This window comes from Pelobates fuscus, chromosome 11, assembly GCF_036172605.1.
Source record: "Pelobates fuscus isolate aPelFus1 chromosome 11, aPelFus1.pri, whole genome shotgun sequence".
Classification (NCBI taxonomy): Eukaryota; Metazoa; Chordata; class Amphibia; order Anura; family Pelobatidae; genus Pelobates; species Pelobates fuscus.
Window position 1 is genome coordinate 41068057 of NC_086327.1, and position 23420 is coordinate 41091476.

Below are 23420 nucleotides of genomic sequence, written 5' to 3' on the forward strand. Positions count from 1 at the left end.
GCAGAACGTCCATAGGAAAGCATTGAGAAATGTTTTCCTATGGGCGTTTTTAATGCGTGATCAGGACACCAGTACAGATATAGAAGATGGAAATAAAACAGAATATCTCTCTTTAAGAACATTATTGGAGATGTAGTCCACAACATCTGGAGCCCCAAAATGTAGTTTCAAGTATGTATTTGCTGTAGTGCTGAATTTAATTCCAAATTATAAGAGTTAAAGTGCCTAAGGTCAGCTGCTTTTTGTCTGAGACTACATGCATTGAGGGTTAAATGTTGTGTCTTTGTGCTGTAGAAGATTAGCCACAGTTAGATGAGGAAGACTTTAAAGCATTATTTAGTAACATCCTACTAGGAGCTAGACCTAGCAGCAGGTATTTTTGTTCCCATAGGTTCCTGTTGGTAAAATCCATGTCAGTGACTGACTTGTGTTTTAATAGGTGTGATAGATTAGGTTGACAAACTGTAATTTATTTATGTGTGTTTTCTTACACATTGCAGTGGAGTTAAATCATCCAGCCACATAAAGTGGTCTCATCATGGTGTGCGTTCATTTACAGATATTTTATGAAAATATGCCTAACCCAGCTTGTCCTGGCCCAACAACATGTTAATCTTGAATAAATAGTCTCTTCAGTACCTTGAGAAAAATAGACCTAAAAGAGACCATAATGATCTGTAGTTTTAGATTTAATGCCTCTTCTTTGTAAATGAAAAAGTTGAAAAAACAAAACATTAAACTTATCCATAATCTATAACATATTACCCATAATTCAGCACAGCAGCCTAATGTGCCCACATTTCTTGATGATCTCTGTTTCGGTCTGGTGTGTCTCATGGAGAAGCATTTTGGACCCCTTGTGCGTGCACAGCAGTTCCTACGTTCCACCAGTCTAACACTTACCATAAAGAAGCTTCTGCATTAAAAAGCATTAGCTGCATTCAGTCTCCATTCTCTGCAAAATCAAAGGACCTGAGGAAGAAATGCCTCCTGTGCCTCATATGTCAATAGTCATGTTCTCAGCCATATTTTAAATTTTATCAGAGAAAAGGGATAGGATCCATGCGCCAATCCAGCTACAGTATGATGCAGTGGTTTAGGTGCTTAGCTTACATAGTTACATAGTTACATAGCTGAAAAGAGACTTGCGTCCATCAAGTTCAGCCTTCCTCACATATGTGTTTTGCTGTTGATCCAAAAGAAGGCAAAAAAAAACCCAGTTTGAAGCACTTCCAATTTTGCAACAAGCTAGGAAAAAAATTCCTTCTTGACCCCAGAATGGCAGTCAGATTTATCCCTGGATCAAGCAGTTATTACCCTACATTGAAAGATTATATCCTTGAATATTCTGTTTTTGCAAGTATGCATCTAGTAGCTGTTTGAACATCTGTATGGACTCTGATAAAACCACTTCTTCAGGCAGAGAATTCCCCATCCTGATTGTTCTTACAGTAAAAAAACCTTTCCTTTGACTTAGACGAAATCTTCTTTCTTCCAGTCTAAACGCATGACCTTGTGTCCTATGTAAAGTCCGGTTTGTGAATAGATTTCCACACAATTCTTGCATTTTAAGGAGTTCTAATCACTGAACAGTTCTGAGATGGCGCAGATCAATTGAGCTTACTTTTATGAGCGTAGTAAAATTACCTAACTACCAGGAAGAGGTGTACACCAAGTAAAATGGGTAAGCAAGGTAACAATTAATAGGAAAGAATATAGTAATACTGAAAAAGCTTGAGTGATTACTTGTATTCACCAACAAATTGCATAATTTGATTTTGTACTGAAATTCGATTTTCGGCTCAAGAAATTCGGCTCAAGAAATGAGAGAAGCGAAACCATTAAAAATCTGCTCATTAAAAAAAAAATTTTAACACCCAACTAATTTCACCAACAAGTAAAGGATTCTTCGTGGAATTGCAAACGAAATCTTAATTTCACAATCTCTGCTTAAAAAAAAAACAGTATTTTAAAATTTAATTGAGATCTGAAAATATTTTTACCAAAATTAAGTTATGGTAAGTGTTTGAAAATAAATCTGATTTTCCATTGAAATATTTATTAACCTGTGTGTTTATATTATTTTGGGAATGTGTTCACTGAGTTTTCTTCTCTCTTTGTCTTCTTTACAAAATCAGTTCCACCTTGGGCTTTGGCCACCATCTTGATAGTAGCCGGCCTACTCCTGGTTTGTTGCTGTTTCTGTATCTGCAAAAAATGCTGCGGTAAAAAGAAGAAAGGCAAAAAGGGAAAAGATAAGGTGAAGGCCCAAATTAACATGAAAGAGGTGAAAGATCTAGGAAAAAGTTACATTGACAAGGTAATTACCGGTACTCCGATTTTTAAACTGTGATAATAGATAACTATTATGTGTTTTGTTTATCAAGGTAACAAGTCCTTTAAGTGCAATAAATCTAAATCACGTTTTACGTAGCTGTAAAAAATACTGTTGATATAAAATGTGTATACCCGTGATGCTCATTGAGCTTTGTAGCAATTGCAGACAGACGAAGCTCGTCGTAAAATTGTGTTCAGATAAAATAACGTATGCTAGCATTTGTTTTATTTACATTGAAATTATTAAAGTATTTTTTTTCAGGTGCATAATGTTATATTGTTTCATTATTATTACTAACTTGTGTTACACATAAATTTTTTTCTCCAAAAAACTAATTATTTTAACCAACCACTTATGTGTGCCTATTCATCCAACATTTCACCCATCCCACTCCTCGCCATTTTCATCATTTTTCAGTACCCTCCAATTTGTGCAAAATGTTAAAGCACAATCTCTGTTTTCACTGATCACTGCCTAGCGTCATATGTAGCCTGGGTCATGGGATAGAACATGATTCTTACATTAGCTCTCCAGCTCTGCGAAGCTTGTCACACAGAAATCAAGATGGGAGTCAGCTTTGCTGACCGCCAATTGAGTCCTGTAGAGACAGCAAGAAATATGTGACAGTTCTAGTAATTGGTACACTAAAATAGCATCTGACTGCTATCCGGCTTGTTTCAAGCTGAATAGATTGGCATGTCTCTTTACAATGCATGTCATAGAGGGAAGGATGGCATTCTACGTGACCTACGGGCGTCGGAATCCTCAGACATCCTATATATAATCATAAATCAGGAGTGTATTAACTCAACAACAATCATCTACTGTTGGATTTCTGTTGTATTACTCAAAGTCAAAAGGGAAAAGTTGGAAAAAAAAAAATAAAATAAATAAATTGACCAAATTGCATCCAAACTTTTAGAGCACATTTAGAGAGTTTTGTTCACCTGCTTCTTTGCATCTGTAACATTTGCCCACTGGCTGCTTTTGCAAATAGTTAAAAATAATAACATTTAAAGAGCAGGGACTCCCTGGACTCCATAGATGGTTAAAGGAACACTATAGCGTTAGGAATACAAATGTGTTTAGACTAGTGTGTGTGTGTGTAGTGCCCTGTTAAAGGTTTAGGTCCCCGACCCCACCTTGTTAGGAGCTAAAATGCCTTTTTACTTACCGTATATACTCGAGTATAAGCCGAGTTTTTCAGCACATTTTTTGTGCTGAAAAACCACAACTCGGCTTATACTCGAGTCAATAGTCTGTATTATGGCAATTTGCATTGCCATAATACAGACAGGGGCTGTGGGGGCTGCAGAGAGCGTTACTTACCTCTCCTGCAGCTCCTGTCAGCTCTCTCCTCCTCCGCCGGTCCGTTCAGCACCTCGGTCAGCTCCCAGTGTAAATCTCGCGAGAGCCGCGGCTCTCGCGAGACTTGCAGTGTGAGCTGACAGAGGGAGCTGACCGGACGGCGCGGAGGAGGAGAGAGCTGACAGGAGCTGCAGGAGAGGTAAGTAACATCTCTGCAGCCCCCACAGCCCCCCCACTGAACTACCAACCCCACTGGACCACCAGGGAAGGAGCCCCCCTCCCTGGCCAGCTAGCAAGCAGGGAGGGGGGACGAAACAAAAATAAATTAATAATGAAATAATAATTAAAAAAAAAATAACATGACAAATAATAAATAATAATAAAAAAATATGAAAATAATTAAAAAAAAATAAGTAAATAAAAAAATAATGAAAAAAAATATTAAAATAATGTAAAAAAAATAATAAAATTGCCCACCCCCCCAAGGCTCTGCAACACACACACATACACACACACACACTGCACTCATACACACTGCACTCATACACACACACACACTGCACTCATACACACACACACTGCATTCATACACACTGCACTCATACACACACACACACTGCACTCATACACACGGCACTCATACACACACACACACTGCATTCATACACACACTGCACTCATACACACTGCATTCATACACACTGCATTCATACACACACTGCATTCATACACACACTGCACTCATACACACACACACTGCACTCATACACACACACACTGCACTCATACACACACTGCACTCATACACACACACTGCATTCATACACACACACTGCATTCATACACACTGCATTCATACACACACTGCATTCATACACACACTGCACTCATACACACACTGCACTCATACACACACTGCACTCATACACACACTGCACTCATACACACACTGCACTCATACACACACTGCACTCATACACACACTGCACTCATACACACACTGCACTCATACACACACTGCACTCATACACACGCTGCACTCATACACACGCTGCACTCATACACACACACACACTGCATTCATACACACACACACTGCATTCATACACACACACACTGCACTCATATACACACGCTGCACTCATACACACACACTGCATTCATACACACACACTGCATTCATTATATACACACACTGGAAATAAATATTCAATTAATATAATTTTTTTCGGATCTAATTTTATTTAGAAATTTTACCAGTAGCTGCTGCATTTCCCACCCTAGTCTTATACTCGAGTCAATAAGTTTTCCCAGTTTTTTGGGGTAAAATTAGGGGCCTCGGCTTATATTCGGGTCGGCTTATACTCGAGTATATACGGTAGTTTGTTTCCACGCTACCATCCCACCTCCTTGGCTGAGATCATCGAAATCCAAATAGGAAAGCATTGGGAGAATAGTGGCATGCACAGTGCACTAATTCTCTCTGAAAGCATCTGACAGAAGTAGTCGAGTATTAATTAGTTGTTTCTGCAGAAGCACATTTAGTGGTGGCCAGTATGATAGCCACTAGAGGCGTTTAATCCTGCAGATCAGCAATGTTTTACACTGCAGGCTTGAACAGACAGGGACATGGCACCCAAACCACTTCATTGAGATGAAGTGGTATGGGAGTCTATAGTGTCCCTTGTGAATGGGAGCTGCCTATTTCTCCATTAACCCCTTAAGGACCAAACTTCTGGAATAAAAGGGAATCATGACATGTCACACATGTCATGTGTCCTTAAGGGGTTAAAAGGAAACTCCAGTGCCAGGAAAACGATCAGTTTTCCTGGCACTGGAGGGTCCCTCTCCCTCCCACCCACCAATCCCCAGTTACTGAAGGGGTGAAAACCCCTTCAGTCACTTACCTGAGGCAGCGGGGATGTCCCTTGTCGCTGCCTCCTCCTCTGCGCCGCTCCTCCCTGTGCTTCCGTCGGCCGGTGGGCGAGACTGATCCCGCCCACCGGCCGAGGAGACCTAATGCGCATGCGCGGCAATGCCGCGCATGCGCATTAGCGCTCCCCATAGGAAAGCATTGAAAAAGAATTTCAATGCTTTCCTATGGGGATTTGAGCGACGCTGGAGGTCCTCACACAGCGTGAGGACGTCCAGCAACGCTCTAGCACAGGTTTCCTGTGCTATGAAGCAGGAAGCTCCCTCTAGTGGCTGTCTAGCAGACAGCCACTAGAGGTGGAGTTAACCCGGCAAGGTAATTATTGCAGTTTATAAAAAAAATTCAATAATTACACTTGCAGGGCTAGGAGTAGTGGGAGTTGGCACCCAGACCACTCCAATGGGCAGAAGTGGTCTGGGTGCCTGGAGTGCCCCTTTAAGAATATCATTTCCTTAGATAGACATGGGTCTGAACACCCATTAATTGACCATTTGCTGCTTATGGTGTAAGCAAATCAAATTTATCCTGTTACTATCAGGTTTCCCCTTATGCATAGGTTATCGATTCATAAGCTCATTTTGCAATTTGGTTTTCAGTTCAGATCAGTATTTGTTTAAGATGCATACACACAGCTAGAAATTGTGGAGAATTGACAAGAGAATTACACGTTAGAACTGGTGGAGAATTTTTCCAATTCAGGTACTTTGGCTTACATTTTGCAGTTCCCATCCCTATGTTTTTCAATTTTCAGTTAAGTAAATGAAAACTCTCCATTTTGCCTTAACCCCTTCACGGCAGATCCATTGTTCCATAACAGGAATTGGCTAACCGTTGTCATAAATGGGCCAATGGCGTGCTTTAACTAAATGATAGCACATTATTCTAGCGATAAGCATACAGTTTATTTGTATCTAGCTCTCTTTGTTTTGCCTGGTTCTCATTTCTGAGCTAACACAACGGTTAAACTGATATTCGGCATCGTCAGAACATGGCATACTTGGCATGATGGGAAGCATCATTATTTACGGGACATTTGTAGCATGTGCCAATCTCTTGCCGCAATGCCAGATGCATATAGATCAAAGCCTGTATCTTAAAAATAAATATAAAACACTTTGATGTATACACTTGCTAGCAGTTTGGTTCTCACTACCTATGTGAAATGCATATGCTCTGCATTGCAGGGGCATTTTAACACAGTATTAAGATGCACTGTGCAAACCTTGAATGGTTAAGCATTCGGAATTAGTATTCATATACATACAGTCCGCCCGCTTTATTTATTTGCTGTTTTAATATTCTAGATATACATTCAGTCCTTTGCAATTTTAACCAGAGAGGATACAATTATTTGTGTTTAAATAAGGTATTAGCCTCTGGTTGACAGCGTTGCGTTCTGGCTAATTTCCAAAATATCCGAGTGCAAGAGGTATTTTGTGAGTATTTATTCTGTTATCAGATGTTATCTCCAGTCGGATGCCTGGCATATCACAATACCCGGAGGAACAGACGATTTCTTGCCCACCTTTTCATCTATCATTGTGATGTCTCATTACTGTCACCGTTTGTTAGACAGCAGTAAATTGCCAATATGTTGTGTAAGCGGTAGCAGCACTTACTCTGAAATTCGAAGATAAATTGACAAGATGTTGGAGATAGTACGCACCAATGGATTCAAGCCATCCAGAAATAAGTTATTTTGGTGTCTTCCTTTACAATTACCTACGTAGGTGGCAGCAATGCAGAGGCTGGATTGTGATTTTATTTATAATATTAACTGGGCTAAGCTGCTGCTCACAGTTTGACATTATTTCATAGCCATTGAAATTTGGATAGATAACGCCAAAGGAAAACCCCTTTGCATTATCTACGCAGTAGCATAGGGGCTGAGCTTTGGGTCCTAAGAAAGTATCGGCCTTTGTCAAACAACTTGAAGTTGTTTGACAAAAAAACTGAAGGGATAACACCTTTATCATAATCGCTTCAATAATCTGTAGTGGTTATGGTGCTTGGAGTATTGCTTTAACTAACAGGCATTTAAAGAAGAAATTACTTTTTTTTTTTTTTTTAAATAGGCACTTTAACACAAAGTAAAATGAAAACAGTTTGGAACCATAAACTACTACAGTTTTCCAAGTTTTTGTTTCAAAATTATAAAAAAAAAAAAAAAAAAAAGGAGGTTTCTATATCTGTATTTCAGATTTTCCTTTTTTTTTACATTCTTTATTTTCAGGTTTTTGAATGTAAAACAAGGCAAAGAATAGACGGGGGTTACAATATTGCAAGTTTGATATTTAAACTGAAATCTTGTGTAAGTGAGAGAGTTAAGTCGTTCCAATTTGTGCTTGACAGCATATACATTTATTATCACAAGATATATACGATGACAGTTTTTACCTCGATCATCCACCCCCCTTCCAACACCCCTCAATGTGAAATTTTCCAGTGTTATCGCTCTGTAGAGGTGTACCTAATAATAAGGGATAATCAGTAGTCTCCCCCCTCCCCTTACCTCTGTAACTGTATTCGTGTTGAGATGCTCTGTTGAAAGGTAAAACATATGCGTAATGGTCTTCCCCTCCCCATCAGTCTAGTTCAGTCTAAGACCGCAAAACATATATACAGAATTGGACACTATGTCCTTAAGGCGAGTAGAGAGTGAAAATAAAGAAAAAATATTATATATATATATAGAAGGCGTATGCCTGAAGTTGTGGGAGGGATTTAAGGCCTATATAAACCCAGCAAACCCCTGCTTACCTGTCTTCGTTGATTCCGGAAGTTCCCCTCCCACCACACCCTCTTCACATATCATTATAACCAGGTGGGCCTTCTTTTTTGCAGGCCTAGCCTCTCGTCGGTTTCGGCACACCTCAACCGACTATTATTTATCAAAACTAAACCTACTTGAAATGTACGCCCCTTTCATAATCCCGTACACAAATATATATATATATATATATATAGGATATTGACTCAGGTCACAGTGCGCAATATCATCCTGAATGCCCTGTAACTGTTTGTGCATTCCACATCATTTGGTGCGTACTATCCCGGTCATTCAGTATTGTTGCTGGTATGTTTCCCTCTGCAGAATCGAAAGAACTAGTGTTCGGTATCAGTCTACTCCCTGCATTGCCACTGTTTGTTCTGGCTTATTTATCATGGCGCACCCAACCTCATTCCCCCCTTGCAGCTCGTAGAATATGCGTTCAATCCCCTTGCTTACTTCCTCTATCTGGTGTGTCGTATTCATGCTACAGTTGGACTCTAGCTCCTCGTTTTTCTTGATTAGGTTGATGGCAAGTAATACCCCCTCCTCCCCCCAAATGCCTCCGGCCCACCTCCGGCCTATTCGCCTGCATCTGCCTCACTAGTGTTCCTATGGTCACCTGTCAGGTTAGATACATGTGTTAGTCAGGGGGTCCATGTTTCTATGCATTTTTCTGACCTATCCTGTAGTGTAGCAGTTAGTTCTTCCATCATTCTAATTCCTCAACCCGCTGTATCCACCCTCGCAGTGTAGTCGGGTAGCGCCGCTTCCAGAGGGCCAGGACTAGTGATCTAGCTGCCATCAGTAGATGTCTTGTCAGCAATTTGTTTTATGTCGCGAAAGGCATCTCCGTGTGGGCAAGGAGCATGTTGTGAATTTCAGATTATTGATGTCCATACTGTGCCCATTTGTCAATGGTTCAATTAAATATTCTTATCAAAACATATACTTCTTTGGTTGCTTGGGGATGAGGGGGTGTTTAATGTAGTATTTCTGATAAACAAAGCCTTCTATTTACAGCTGGCACTGTGGGGGGTATCAGGGCCGCCACCAGAAATGTTGGGGCCCCTAACTCAGCTCAGGGTCTGGCCCCCCAGGGGCCTGCCTCCAAATACCGCCCACTGGGTCCACCTCCAAATACCGCCCACACGAATACATACACAGACACAAACACACACACTGATACAAAAGGACACAGATACATACTAACAGACACACATACGGAAACAGACATACACGCATACAGGCATACATACTGACACATACTGAGACATACACACAGGCATACATAGTAAAAGACAGACACATACTAACATACATACAGACACACATGCATGAAGACATAAAGACACATACATACATACAGACACTAACATCCATACACACATACATTCATAATGACATACAGACATACATTCATACATACAGACTAACATACATGCATACATACAGACCTACTGACAGACATACATACATACACACAGACATACGTTCATAATGATATGCAGACATACATTCATACTGACATACAGACATACATACACACGCATATACATACACACACAGACATACAGACAGACAGACATACATACAGACATACATGCAGTCAGACAGACAGACATAGACATACATACATGCATGCATCCAGACAGACATACATAGGCATACATACATACATACATGCATACACATACATACAGACAGACATACATACACAGACATACATGCATGCATACAGACATACACACATGCATACAGATATAGACATACAGACAGACATACAGACATACATACAGACAGACACATACATGTATACAGACATACATACACGGACTTACAGACAGACACATACATAGACATACATACATGCATACATACATACACAGACATACATACATACACATAGACATACACATACAGACATACATACATAGGCATACATACATAGACATACATACATATACATACAGACAGACAGACAGACACATACATACATACAGACATACATACAGACACAGACAGACAGACACATACATAGACATACATACATACACATACATGTATACAGACATACAGACATACATACACAGACATAATACATACAGACATACATAGACATACACATACATGTATACAGACATACAGACATACATACACAGACATAAATACACATACATAATACATACAGACATACATAGACATACACATACATGCATACATACATACATAGACATACACAGACAGACACATACATACATACACATACATGTATACAGACATACATAGACATACATACAGACATACACAGAAAGACACACATACACAGTGCTCATTTTCTAGCCACCCTCCTGTCTCTTACCTTTGCAGGAGGGTGGCTGGGGATGATGGGAGTCGGCGCGACTCCTCCTTCACTTGCGCGCGCGCGCTCCTCCCGCGCGGAGTGTGCTGGGAGGAAGTGACCACTTCCTCCCAGCTGCACTTGCGGCTGCTCTTTTTTTTTTTTTTTAAAGGAGCCCGGTCGCGCTATACCACGGCCACAGCGCTGACCGGGCCCCTGAAGGAGGGGGCTCATCGGGTGGCCCTAAGTGTGTGGGCCACCCGATGGGCCCCACACGTGGGGCCCGGGCAGCCGGGCCCCCCAGGGCCGCCGGGCCCGTGACAACCGTTACAGTTGTCACCCCCTGATGGCGGCCCTGGGGGGTATATTTAATATCAAACATGGCAGCATCATTTCGTAGTTTCCTTATTTTTGACAAGTAAGAGAGTTATAGGATTGGTTTTTTGCATCTGATGCAATTTGCCCCACAGCTGGCTCTGTCTGTGTTTTGCAAGGGTAACTTGCTAATAATCTCTTTTTGTTAATTGATTTTTACATTTATTTTTCCCATTTCTGTCAACTTAATGTTTGTAAATTAATAGAATGTCATCTGTAAAGAGTAAGAACTTTTAGAACTTCGACGAAAATAACTGTAAATGGTAGGATTGTAAGTGTGGCATAGATTGTAAGCTCATTAATTAACCTGTTGCTCTTGTTCCAATTTGTATTTGTCTCATGTATTGTTCAAGTGCCCCTTTATAATAGCGTAAATCTCTGTGGAATAAGTTGGCTCTATATAATTGAAAATAGTAAAATAATAAAATAAAGGATTAAATGTTAACTATAGTTAAATGTATCTATAACTATAGCTATTAAGAGATGAATTGGAAATAATAAAAACCAGAAAAATCACCCAGGACATACTTGAAAATGAAAGAAATCTCAATGTATCCTTCCTTGTAAAATATTTTATAAATAAAAAAAATAAAAATAATAAGAAATACTAAAAAAGTACCTGTTAATTGGTAACAACCAATGAGAGACTAACTACAAATAATACAAGTAAGAATGGCGTTAGAAATTGTTCAAATTATTAGAAATTGCAATTTCAGCAAATAGTAACTGGAAATAAATCTATAACCAGTAATTGTCAGGGTGGTGGTCCGAGGACCGGGACTCATATGTGCCTGATGTAGTTGAGAGGAGTCTCAGTGTGTAAGTGGACCTGATGCAGGGTAACCACACGCCCCCTGGTGTTGAGCATCAGCGTTTGTGTGGCCACTTACCAAAACCCTGATGCAGCTTAGCGGAAGCCCGAGCAGATGAATTGCTGATATGTATCCAGTACTAAAAACAAGGTAAGACTATAATAGGCCCCAAACAAGACAAAACTAGAAGACCCCAGAACCGGAGAAGGATAGAAAGCAGAACATGTACACAATGCATGAGGATAACATTAACAGAACATGGGCAGGACAGGGCAGGACTGTACATGAAATGGGGATACAAAATAAAATAAGACAAGAGATACAAGGCAAAACAAGAGGAGACATAACTAAGTACTATATATGTAAAACATTTGAGATTTAGACATACATAAATGGCCAAGATGTATGCAGCCCACCACTGCACCAAAGTACTCCAATTACGGTGGGTCCTAACTGCCTAGATATGCATGACTAAATAAACAATAAAACACACACAGTACTTACCTGCAAGGAAGGAGCAGAGGACATGAAACCACTGCCTGCAGGAACCAACTGAAACAAAAGGATTAATGGAAAGGAACGGGTGTGGCAACAAAAACAAACATTAAAAGGAATGCAGGAGACTGGGAATTCCAGGAACGGAATAAGGGAATGAACCCAGAAAACCCAGCATAAAGAAAACCAGACACAGAATAGAAAACCAGAAAAACCAAGAAATGCAAACCAAGAATTGTAAAAAGAGTACTGGATACCAGAAGCCAAGGCCAGACATCAGAACGGAACAGAACTGGTGCTGACAGTAATAGAGTAACTGAAAAAAGTATAACCAGTAAGAGAATAACTAGAAAGAATTCTACTGCCAGTAAGATAATAACTAGATATAATTCTATAACCATTAATATAGCAACTGAAAATAATTCTATAACCTGTGAGAGAATAACTGGAAATAATTGTACAAACAGTAAGAGAGTAACTGGAAATAAATGTATAACCATTGAGAGAGTAACTGGAAATAAATGTAAAACCAGTAATAGAGCAACTAGAAAAAGGTATAACTGGAAATAATTGTACAATCAATTAATTCTATAACCAGCAATAGAGCAACCAGAAATAATTGTATAACCAGTAAGAGAGAAACTGGAAATAAATGTATAACCAGTAAGATAGTAACTGGAAATAATTGTACAATCGATCAATTCTATAACCAGCAATAGAGCAGCCAGAAATAATTGTATAACCAGTAAGAGAGTAACTGGAAATAATTCTGATACTAGAAAGATAGAAACTGGAAATAATTCTATAATCGGAATGAGAGTAACTAGATAGTATTCTATAATGAGTAAGACATTAAAGATCATCTTGCTTTTTACACAAAAACAATGCAAAGCCAATTCATCTCCTTATCTCTTCCCTTCTTAACTTCAGACTAAAATTAAATTTGTGTTTGGCTGCACAATATGAACATGTCATTCTAGCCTTTATACCTCTCTTTGACACTTCATTTCACATGAGGCTTCCACAATAGCCATTGTTTGAAAATCAAATTATCCTTTGTCCTACTCAATTCTGCTTTCACTGGGCTTCGTCATTTTTAGAATTACATATAGCACTGCTGCTCACACGGCATATGCTCATTAGTCTCGTCTGACGTTCTTTTCTATCCTCATTCACTTTTTTTTTCTTTTTATCCTGACCTGATATAAAGTTGTGTTTGCATATGTTTATACATGTTTCATATTTTCTCTTATCTTCCCTAAATAAAGCCTTTTTTCTTTACTGCATCGTATGACTGAGGTTCATATTTTAAAGGCTAACAAAGTAAAATGCTTGTTTCACTCTACACTAGTGGTTTCCAAACAGGACCTCAAGGCTCCCCTACCAGTTCAGAATTTAGAAATTACCCTGTTGTGTCTTAGAAAGAAAACAAAACACCTTGACACAACTGGGCAATCCCTAAATCCTGGACTGGTAGGTGAGCCTTGAAGACTGGTTTGGAAGCCACAGGTGTAGAGTGAAACGAGCATTTTACAATGTTGCCCTTTAAAATATGAACCTTTCTTTGTAGATAGGTAGATTAAATGTAGGTTATGTCCACCTCTGATGAAATTAGGGTAAATAAAATATGGGGTAAAAGTATTCTAAGACTGTAGATTGAACATTCTGTGGATTTATATTCTGAGACATCACCCCAGAAATCATTGGAATAACCGGGGTTGATCATTGGTACACTTTGATGGTCAAATAATGGTGGTTTTATTGAGGAAATTTTACCGGGTGACTATACATAGACTAATTAAAAAAAAAAATGGATGTCAAAATCAATAAAATGTTGGTGGATAATGACACATCACTTTCCATTCCTCGTGGTTAATTTTGCAGCCTATCTGTTTTGTTACATCAGTCATGAGAAGTCTTTGCAAGGCATGGCCTCTGGGCAATTGTCTGCCTTTTGTGTTTAGCTCCACTAAGCTAACCAAACCATGAAGTAACAGGACCAATTGTCTGATTGACAGCCAGGGAGGTGTAACAAGGATAATTTAGGAAAGTGCCAATTTCTAATAAAATATGCTCTTCTTGTAAAATGAAAAATAAAGGACACACTCTTCACACATAAAGCCCTTCAGAAAGCGAAAGTTCTTTAGATGTGTGGAGTTTCCCTTTAACTTCGTTATTCCAAATGGCTTTTGCTGGTTTACTGGCTAAGCTCACCCAGTGTATTAGTGCAGCAATGTATCAATCACTGTGCCAATTTATGTGTTCTTTTCCGTGCAGGTCCAGCCAGATGTTGAAGATCTAGACCCATCTCTGCTTGATGACGAAAAAGATGACAAGCCAAGGGAGAAGCTGGGTAAACTGCAATACTCTCTGGATTATGACTTCCAGACTGGTCAGGTATAGCAGAGAATTATTGTTTTGTACCTTTCTTAGATAAAATACTTATATCTAGTTTAATAAAATTAGATCAATCAGACCAGTATGTATGAAGAACTTTTAGCAAGGTGTATTCTTCTATAGCCTTAATGACCAAAAGAGGTTAAAAAAAAATACTTTTGAAATGAAAAGGTTCAATTTGTGTTTTATAAAAAAATTTTACTGTACTTCTGAAGCAGGTATCTCAAAGTCTTTCCCCAGATGTTTCTGAATTAAACTCTCATTATTCCCTGATCATCTATTGCATTAACAGAATTCGGAGAGTTGTAGACTATTTAGATCTAGGGGGCAGATTTTGAGATCCCTGCCCTAAAGGAACTACAAATAATAGGAACCTTCAGACAATAAAGCATTTCTGGTTTCCACCTAATCCTGACTGATCAAAATGCATTAGTGAAGCATGTATTTTTTATATCATCTCTAAATTAGCTGCTGATCTGGCAGCCAAACATTTTGTTGTGTTTATCAGCTTTGATGTCGCTTTGAAGTTACCCCCATAAAACATAAAGCTGAATCCAACAGCTGTTTTTGCAATATGGATAGATTTGTATTGTTAAATCATTGATTTTTACAGACATCAAAGAGCTATAATTTTGCATTGCTTTAAAAGAAATCTTTAAAAATATGATATCATTTTGAAACAATATACTCCTTTTTTTTTTCAAAATTCTTTACTTTAGAATTTTTAAAGAATTTACAATCAAAATGGTTATAAATTATTTCAGTAAGATATCATAAAGTAGAACAATAACAATGCTTTGGCCAGTACAATTGTTGTGTTCTCTATTCGATGTGTCATTTTCAGGTCTGTAGGTTTCAGCTTTTAGCATCGCTTTGTTGGCACATTGCACTCAAACTACAGAGTTGAGAACAATTAGCTGGTTGATAGGGAGGAGCAATGTACTATTTTAAGAGGCATCCAACACAACAATGAGCCTTAAAGGACACATGTCATATCAAAACAGAATGATTGAATATTATAGAATGTACCGTAAGTTTCAACCATTAACTGCATTAGGCAAGTTGCTAGGAACAGTATGTATGAGGCTTCTTTATGTGTTAAAGATTATCAGTAAACAGTTGCAAGTAGACCTGTGCAGGGTGAGAGATGTTGGTTCTTACAAAATCCTTTGGCAAAAAAAAAATTGGGGGGACAGCAAAATTTTGTTCATGCTGCTGTTTGGCTCAAATTAATTTCGGTACCAAAAAAGTTGGTGTAGGCAGAACAGCAGGAAAAACAGGGACTGTGACTGTGCTGACATGCAAAAATGGCCACAATATTGCCTGGTAGACATGTGCAATTTGTAATGTAAATTCGGACGAATTTTGGCAATTCGGACGTTCGGAAGCTTCTGAATGTCTGAATTGCTGAACTGCCTAATTTCAGAAGTGCCGAATTTTGGAAGTGGTGAACAGAATTACCGAAGTCCAGAATTGCCGAAGTTCCGAATTTCGGAAGTGCCAAACTGAACCAAAGTCCCGAATTGCCAAAGTCACGAATTGACAAAGTGCTGAACCGAACCGAACTGCCAAATTGCCGAAGTCCTGAATTTCGGAAGTGCCGAATCGACCCAAATTTTCTGCCCATGCACATCCCTATTGCCTGGCCACATGGCTATAAAATATCAAGCATTTTTGCAATGCCAATTTTGAGTTCCCAAAATTAGATTTTTGTACATCTGGACTAAAAAAATAGTAATCGTAAAAGTGAGACAATGTTTTAGATTGATTTTATTCTTTTGCCTTTTGCTGTCTTGTACTACGATAAATTGAGAGCAGGAATCATATAAAAATATGCAGGTCACTCTGGCCACACAAGGTCTGTACTCTGTCAATAAATTGTCTCTCTCTGATGATGCTATATCAGTCTAATAGACATTGAGTGCATATTTAGGCCAGGTAACACAGAACTGGTGTCAGCTGCATTTTATTCTTGCCTCAGACATTCAACAGATTTACACTAGTCCATGTTAAAAAGGTATGGCAAATCTTTGAGTTCAGGTTGAGTGTCCAAGGGCCATACACATGCAGATTCTACCGCTGTCTGTGATTTTCTAATCCAGACTACAAAAACCTCAAGACCAACACACATGGAGTCTACAGTTGTGGTCACAAGGAATAAAACTGCAGCATAACCTTCAACAAATTTTGCCCTGTTTCACAATTTAAAAGAACACATTTAAACAGAGACATATTAGTGGTAAGCCTTTTTTAACCCAAAAGGATTTGGGGGCCTTACGGACCACCCTATCTTCTACTAGCATTTATGGCAAAATGCTTTTAATTTACCAATACAAATATAATACATTAGTTTAATAGATTAGAATTGCCTCACTTATAAATGTAATTATTTAAGTATAAATCTTCTGATCTCTATTAAAAATACAATTTCACCATTACCCTATGATCAATGAGGTACACTAGATGTCTGAGTCTGATTAATAAAATCATTATCTATCACCTAAAAGGATATGTTGCTTAGTATCTAAACCTTAACCACTCATGTATCAAATATGAAAGCGATACAATCCCAAACGAGATTCCAAACTGGCATTACTGTTGCTCAAAGTTTCTGTCACGTCTCTAGATGTAATAAGAACTACCACTAGCTGCCCTACTATTGCCCAATCATCATGCCCCAATGGGGACTCAAAGTCAATGAAGTAGTGGGACGATAGGCTATGAATTTCCCTCTGCTATTCCAAAATTCTCTTCAGCATGTCTAAAGTGTTCCACCATGTGCTATCAACCTGTTATAGACTGTGTAAGGGAAGTCCTCTTTTCTCTGGCTCCTGCCTCAAGAGTTTGCAAGCATTCCCACTATGGTGGACATGCCCAACAATCCTTCTGCACTGCTCCAGTATGATTTGCACTTTTTTTTTTACTTCCTGAATTACAAGATGTAGGATTTGTGCACACCATTGCACACCTACAAAGGATTCATCTTGAAGATCAGTAGGTAGCCACAAATCAAAGTGCAGATTGGTAGCTGCCTGCTCTCTCCACCATTTGACACAATTTGTCTGATTGCAAGCAAGTTGTTTATTGAAGTGTTATTTTCTTCCTGTACTTCAGCATGTAGCAGGAGAGACTGATGGTCTTTCTGCCCTACAGATCAACTGGCCTGACCTACTTTATTGCTACCACCCTGCCCAAATCTGTGGTGAAGTGCACCCACTGGTCTACAGCCTTAACCAGCTGCTTCTTCACTAGTATAATGCCAGAATGGTACAGTAATGGACTCATTTCCTGCTGAAAATAAATTGTTAGGGAAGTACATATGTCAGAGCCAGGGACTTTATTGGCAGCATCAAGGCTATCATGGGAAAGGAAGCACACCCTACAGTGATCAGCTGGGCAATCAGATGGGTGATTTTGTTATCCTGCCGTTTTGGCATGACCCTGGCATGAAAACCAACAAAATGTTTAAGAGTGGGCTGGCGGACATGTCCCTTAAATAATATAGACTAGGAGTGTGGCATACCGCCTAGCACCCCGACTGGGTTCCTCCACCAATCGCTGCTTCCTAGTGCTTACCGAGTACCACAAGCACCACACTAGACACCATCAGCACTGTATTACATTACAGCACATTACAGCTTGGCTGGGGTCTCGCTGTCCTCCACCCACACTGGACCCAAGACCAGGATCCAGCTTCCAGTGGGTAGACCTCTCCTCTTAAAAGAGAAAGTGATTATAATCCCAGGGGAGTATAGTGATATAGCAATCCCCAGAGTGATACAGCCATTCCCCCCACACATGAGATGAGACTCTATGTTGAGGGTAAGCAGGAATTTGTTTATTGGTAGCCACAACTGGCCTTATATGCAGTTCCCCAAGCAAGGGGCATTCCCCTCTGGACCTGAGGTTAGACTATAGTAAAAAAACATACACATGATTACATTGGCTCTCAGGTCCAGAACACTACCGCATAAAACAAGATAATCCCTACTCTGTGCCTGGGAGATAATTGAGTCATGCACTGTATTAAACTCAATTATCTCCAGGCACAGAAAACATACATTTTTACAAAACCCCCAAAATACATGTAAATACACAAAATCCCCACAAAAGTTACATACCCCGGTAGCCCCGATCTGGGTGACCAACATATCCAAAAATCACCCAGATTAGTCGATGTTCTTACCCTGGAGCTTGTTTCCCTCATCCAGATGAACAATTCCACCGAACAGTGCCCTTCTAAGTTGTATAGAATCAAGCGCAGGTGGTGATGGAAGTCCAGCAGTGTTCGTGAGTTTCTGTGTCCGATTTTAGTTCCAGGAACTCGACAACCAAACACCGCTGCCTACGATCATACGAAAAAGATGTCTGCCACCTTGTGGTCATTCATGCAAACAGCGACCACCCAAACAGACAAGTCGAACTCTGCAGTTAGAATTGTTACTAAGTGTTAATAGGGTTTAACAAGCTCCCGGGTGGTCTCTGGTTCGTGCGTCTGTTTGGGAACTAACCATATAATCCCAATTACATGGACAGAGTCTTTAAAAAGTAATTTAGCAAGGTCTATTGCAGGGGGCCATAGTCCTGTGGCAGGAGGTTGGCAAGCAGGCTCCTCCAAAAGTCCGTGGTGAGGTTCTGTTCGCCACATGGAGTATGTATGTGCCTGTTGCATTAGGCTCAAAATCTCTCCTGCTCTGCAGTAGTGGAGGGGGTACCAATGGTGGTAGCTGATTGCGCAGGATCCAGTGTTCCTGCTACCTGCCCTGGTAACTTCCCTTTTTGCTTCTTCCCTCAGTAACACAGACTTGTGGTGTCTTTGCAGATGTTGGTTTATACCGGCTCTAGTGAGATGACCATAACTGTGGCGAGGCCAGCTTCGCCACTGTGAACTGGAGAGGCCTGGCTGCTAGCCTCCTGCCCTGCGACTACGGCCCATGGACATATTGCTCTATAAACACTATATTTGGGCATGTAGATAAAATCAGCGATGGACATATTGGGACTTTTGGGACTAATGTCCCTTTAAGACTTTGTAACATATCACAGTAATACTGTCTTAAATATTATGTAGGTATTTATGTGTTCAGTTAAACTGGGGATATGTAGAAATGTGTGTTTTATGTGTTAAATGTATCAGTATGTAATTTTGTGTCTTTTACTGTCTTTTTGCAACCATGTGGTTAATGGAGTCTGACTCTAGTCCTAGATAATTGGATTACTTCTCCAATTAACTCCAGGGCAGAAGGGAGGAAGCCGGGATGCATTGTGGGGGATGTTTTACTTCTGTTTGAGCCAGATTGTGCCATGCTGCAAGCCAGGGCCCAAAAGATACTTTTAGTAACTTTTAAACCCCTGGTCGGATTCATGCCATTTTTTAATATGTTGTTCCCCTGAATGGATTGATTGTGGATATGTATTTTTATGTGAATGTGATGTATGGTTTTAAAGTTATGAAAGTTGTGTAAAAGTATATTTTACTCTGTATGCATAATGGGATTATGTGTCACACTAAGGGGAGGGGATGTGTGGGAGGTAACATCTATGTCATTGGTTCTTTTATGCCTCCCCCTGGGTGTGGCCTGTATGTGTGAGTTGGAAATAAAAGCCAGACTGGGTGTCCCAGTCTAGAGTTCTTGCTTAACCCTCAAAGCGATGTGTCGTCTCGGTCTTTGGGGGAATGGGATTGTATGCTGACTGCCAAGAGTGTAAGCCGATGTCTGCTTTTCATCCTCTTCTGTTCCAGTGTTCGTGTGTCTCCAGTCGGGAGAATGGTGTTTGCAGTAGCTGCCTGTGCATCTGGAAAGGGGATTATCGCCTAAACTGGGTTTTACCCTCTTGTAAGTGAAACGGTCCGTTACAATTGGTGGCAAGCGGCGGGATCGTTCCTACAACCAGAGGGACAGCTACAGACAACACCATTTCTGGATTACAAATTGAGGGCAACGCTAGTATCCGTACAGCGACCCTATCTACAAAGGAAATCAGGAAAATGGAAGGAGACAGAGTCGCAGCTGCTGCAGCACCTCCGAGGGAGGAGGAGGAATCCGAGTTTGCCAGGGAATATAGGAGCAGGATGGCTCTATTCTCACCAGCCCGAGCGGAGCGGATGGCAGACCGGGTCTACAACGATGTACAGGCGTACCTCATGCTGCGAACGACGCAGAGGAACCAACAAGCTGCGGGATTGTTCCCACAGCCAGAAGGACAGCTACAGAACACCAATTCCTTGGAGTTACAAATTGAGGGCAACGTTAGCACTCGTGCAGCGCCCCTGGCAGCAGAGGTATCCAGCGACTTGGAGCAGACAAGTATGGAAGGCTCTGACGCTGAAGATGATTTTATGGCCAAGGTGAGGCAGCAAGTGGCCCAGTATGGGGGTTATATATCCATGGACACATTCCAGGGGATCTGGAACCAGGTCATGGCTGAGCAAAACTCAAAGATGGACGAAGAGTATGATGAGCAGGAAGAGTGGTACAGCAGCAGAGTAGAGGCTGCATCCGAGGAGGTTAGCCGCCCCCCCCTGAGGCGGCAGGAAGAACCCGAAGTAGGGGTCCTCATAGATTGGTCCTGTGAGGAACCACAACAGGCAGGTGGAGATGGGACCGAGGTCTCTCTACCAGCCCTACAGGGATGCTGGGCAGTCGGCCCAGATCCCCAGCGGCAGTGTGTAACCCAGGGAGCTGATGGTGTCGTCCATCCTCCCCAGCGGCAGAGTAAGTCCCAGGGAGCTAAAGGTGTCGTCCTTCCTCCCCAGCGGCAGATTGTATCACAGGGAGCTGAAGGTGCCGTCCTTCCTCCCCAGCGGCAGTGTGTGTCCCAGGGAGATGAAGGTGTCGTCCTTCCTCCCCAGCGGCAGGCTGAGTTACAGGGGGCAGAGGTTGTTGTTCCTGCCCCCCAGCAGAAAAGTGATATGCCAGGAAGGCAGTGTGAAGTAAAGGGAGAGGAGAGCAGCGTCCTCCCTCCCCAGCGGCAGTGTGTGTCTCCGGGAGCTGATGGTGTCGTCCATCCTCCCCAGCGGCAGGCTGAGTTACAGGGGGCAGAGGTTGTTGTTCCTGCCCCCCAGCAGCAAAGTGATGTGCCAGGAAGGCAGTGTGAAGTGAAGGGAGAGGAGAGCAGCGTCCTCCCTCCCCAGCGGCAGTGTGTACCCCAGGGAGATGAAGGTGTCGTCCTTCCTCCCCAGCAGCAAAGTGATGTGCCAGGAAGGCAGTGTGAAGCGAAGGGAGAGGAGAGCAGCGTCCTTCCTCCCCAGCGGCAGTGGGTACCCCAGGGAGCAGAAGGTGCCATCCTTTCTCCCCAGCGGCAGTTTGCCATCCAGAGAGAGGAACTTGTTACACCCTCTCTCCCACGGCAACCTAACCCACCAAGGGGAGATGTTAAGCCCCACAACTGTGCAGATGGGACCGTAGTCTCTGCACTTACAGCACAAGGGATAGGGACGGTCGGTCCTGTTCCCCAGCCTCAGTGTGATGGATCCAAAGGGGAGACAGTCGGTTTCCCCCTCCGGCAGTCGAGCTGTGCACCTAAAGGGGAGACAGCCAGTCTCCAGCAACCAGGCGCCCACCAGACTACTCCCGTGGTAGTGCTGGCAACAGGACAGAGTACCGCTGGTCTCTGCCCCCTCAGCAACCCACCAAGGCAGCCTACCCGTCTCCCACCCAGCAGAGGTGAAACACCAGAACTTGGACAAAATCCTTCCTCACCCAGATGTAGTAACCGGTTAGTGTGGGTGGGCTGCTCTGTTATTTCTGTTTCGTGGGTGGGTTGCTGGACTAACCAGGGCACTGACCGGCAGAAGGTCAGGTACCCTGTTAGTCTAATTGGCAAAGGGGAGAAATGTGGCGAGGCCAGCTTCGCCACTGTGAACTGGAGAGGCCTGGCTGCTAGCCTCCTGCCCTGCGACTACGGCCCATGGACATATTGCTCTATAAACACTATATTTGGGCATGTAATAATTTATATTGCTGCTACTGGCCCTTTAAAATCAGCGATGGACATATTGGGACTTTTGGGACTAATGTCCCTTTAAGACTTTGTAACATATCACAGTAATACTGTCTTAAATATTATGTAGGTATTTATGTGTTCAGTTAAACTGGGGATATGTAGAAATGTGTGTTTTATGTGTTAAATGTATCAGTATGTAATTTTGTGTCTTTTACTGTCTTTTTGCAACCATGTGGTTAATGGAGTCTGACTCTAGTCCTAGATAATTGGATTACTTCTCCAATTAACTCCAGGGCAGAAGGGAGGAAGCCGGGATGCATTGTGGGGGATGTTTTACTTCTGTTTGAGCCAGATTGTGCCATGCTGCAAGCCAGGGCCCAAAAGATACTTTTAGTAACTTTTAAACCCCTGGTCGGATTCATGCCATTTTTTTAATATGTTGTTCCCCTGAATGGATTGATTGTGGATATGTATTTTTATGTGAATGTGATGTATGGTTTTAAAGTTATGAAAGTTGTGTAAAAGTATATTTTACTCTGTATGCATAATGGGATTATGTGTCACACTAAGGGGAGGGGATGTGTGGGAGGTAACATCTATGTCATTGGTTCTTTTATGCCTCCCCCTGGGTGTGGCCTGTATGTGTGAGTTGGAAATAAAAGCCAGACTGGGTGTCCCAGTCTAGAGTTCTTGCTTAACCCTCA

The 23420-nt window shown here is 41.3% G+C and overlaps 1 protein-coding gene across 1 annotated transcript in view; it reads left to right on the forward strand.

Moving 5' to 3' along the window:
• Positions 1-23420, forward strand: part of LOC134577726 (synaptotagmin-1-like) — a 245650-nt gene that overhangs the window by 170671 nt on the left and 51559 nt on the right. The window contains exons 3-4 of the mRNA XM_063436596.1: positions 2139-2320; positions 14650-14769. Of these exons, the coding sequence (XP_063292666.1) occupies positions 2139-2320; positions 14650-14769 (302 nt within the window). The remainder of the gene's footprint in view (positions 1-2138; positions 2321-14649; positions 14770-23420) is intronic.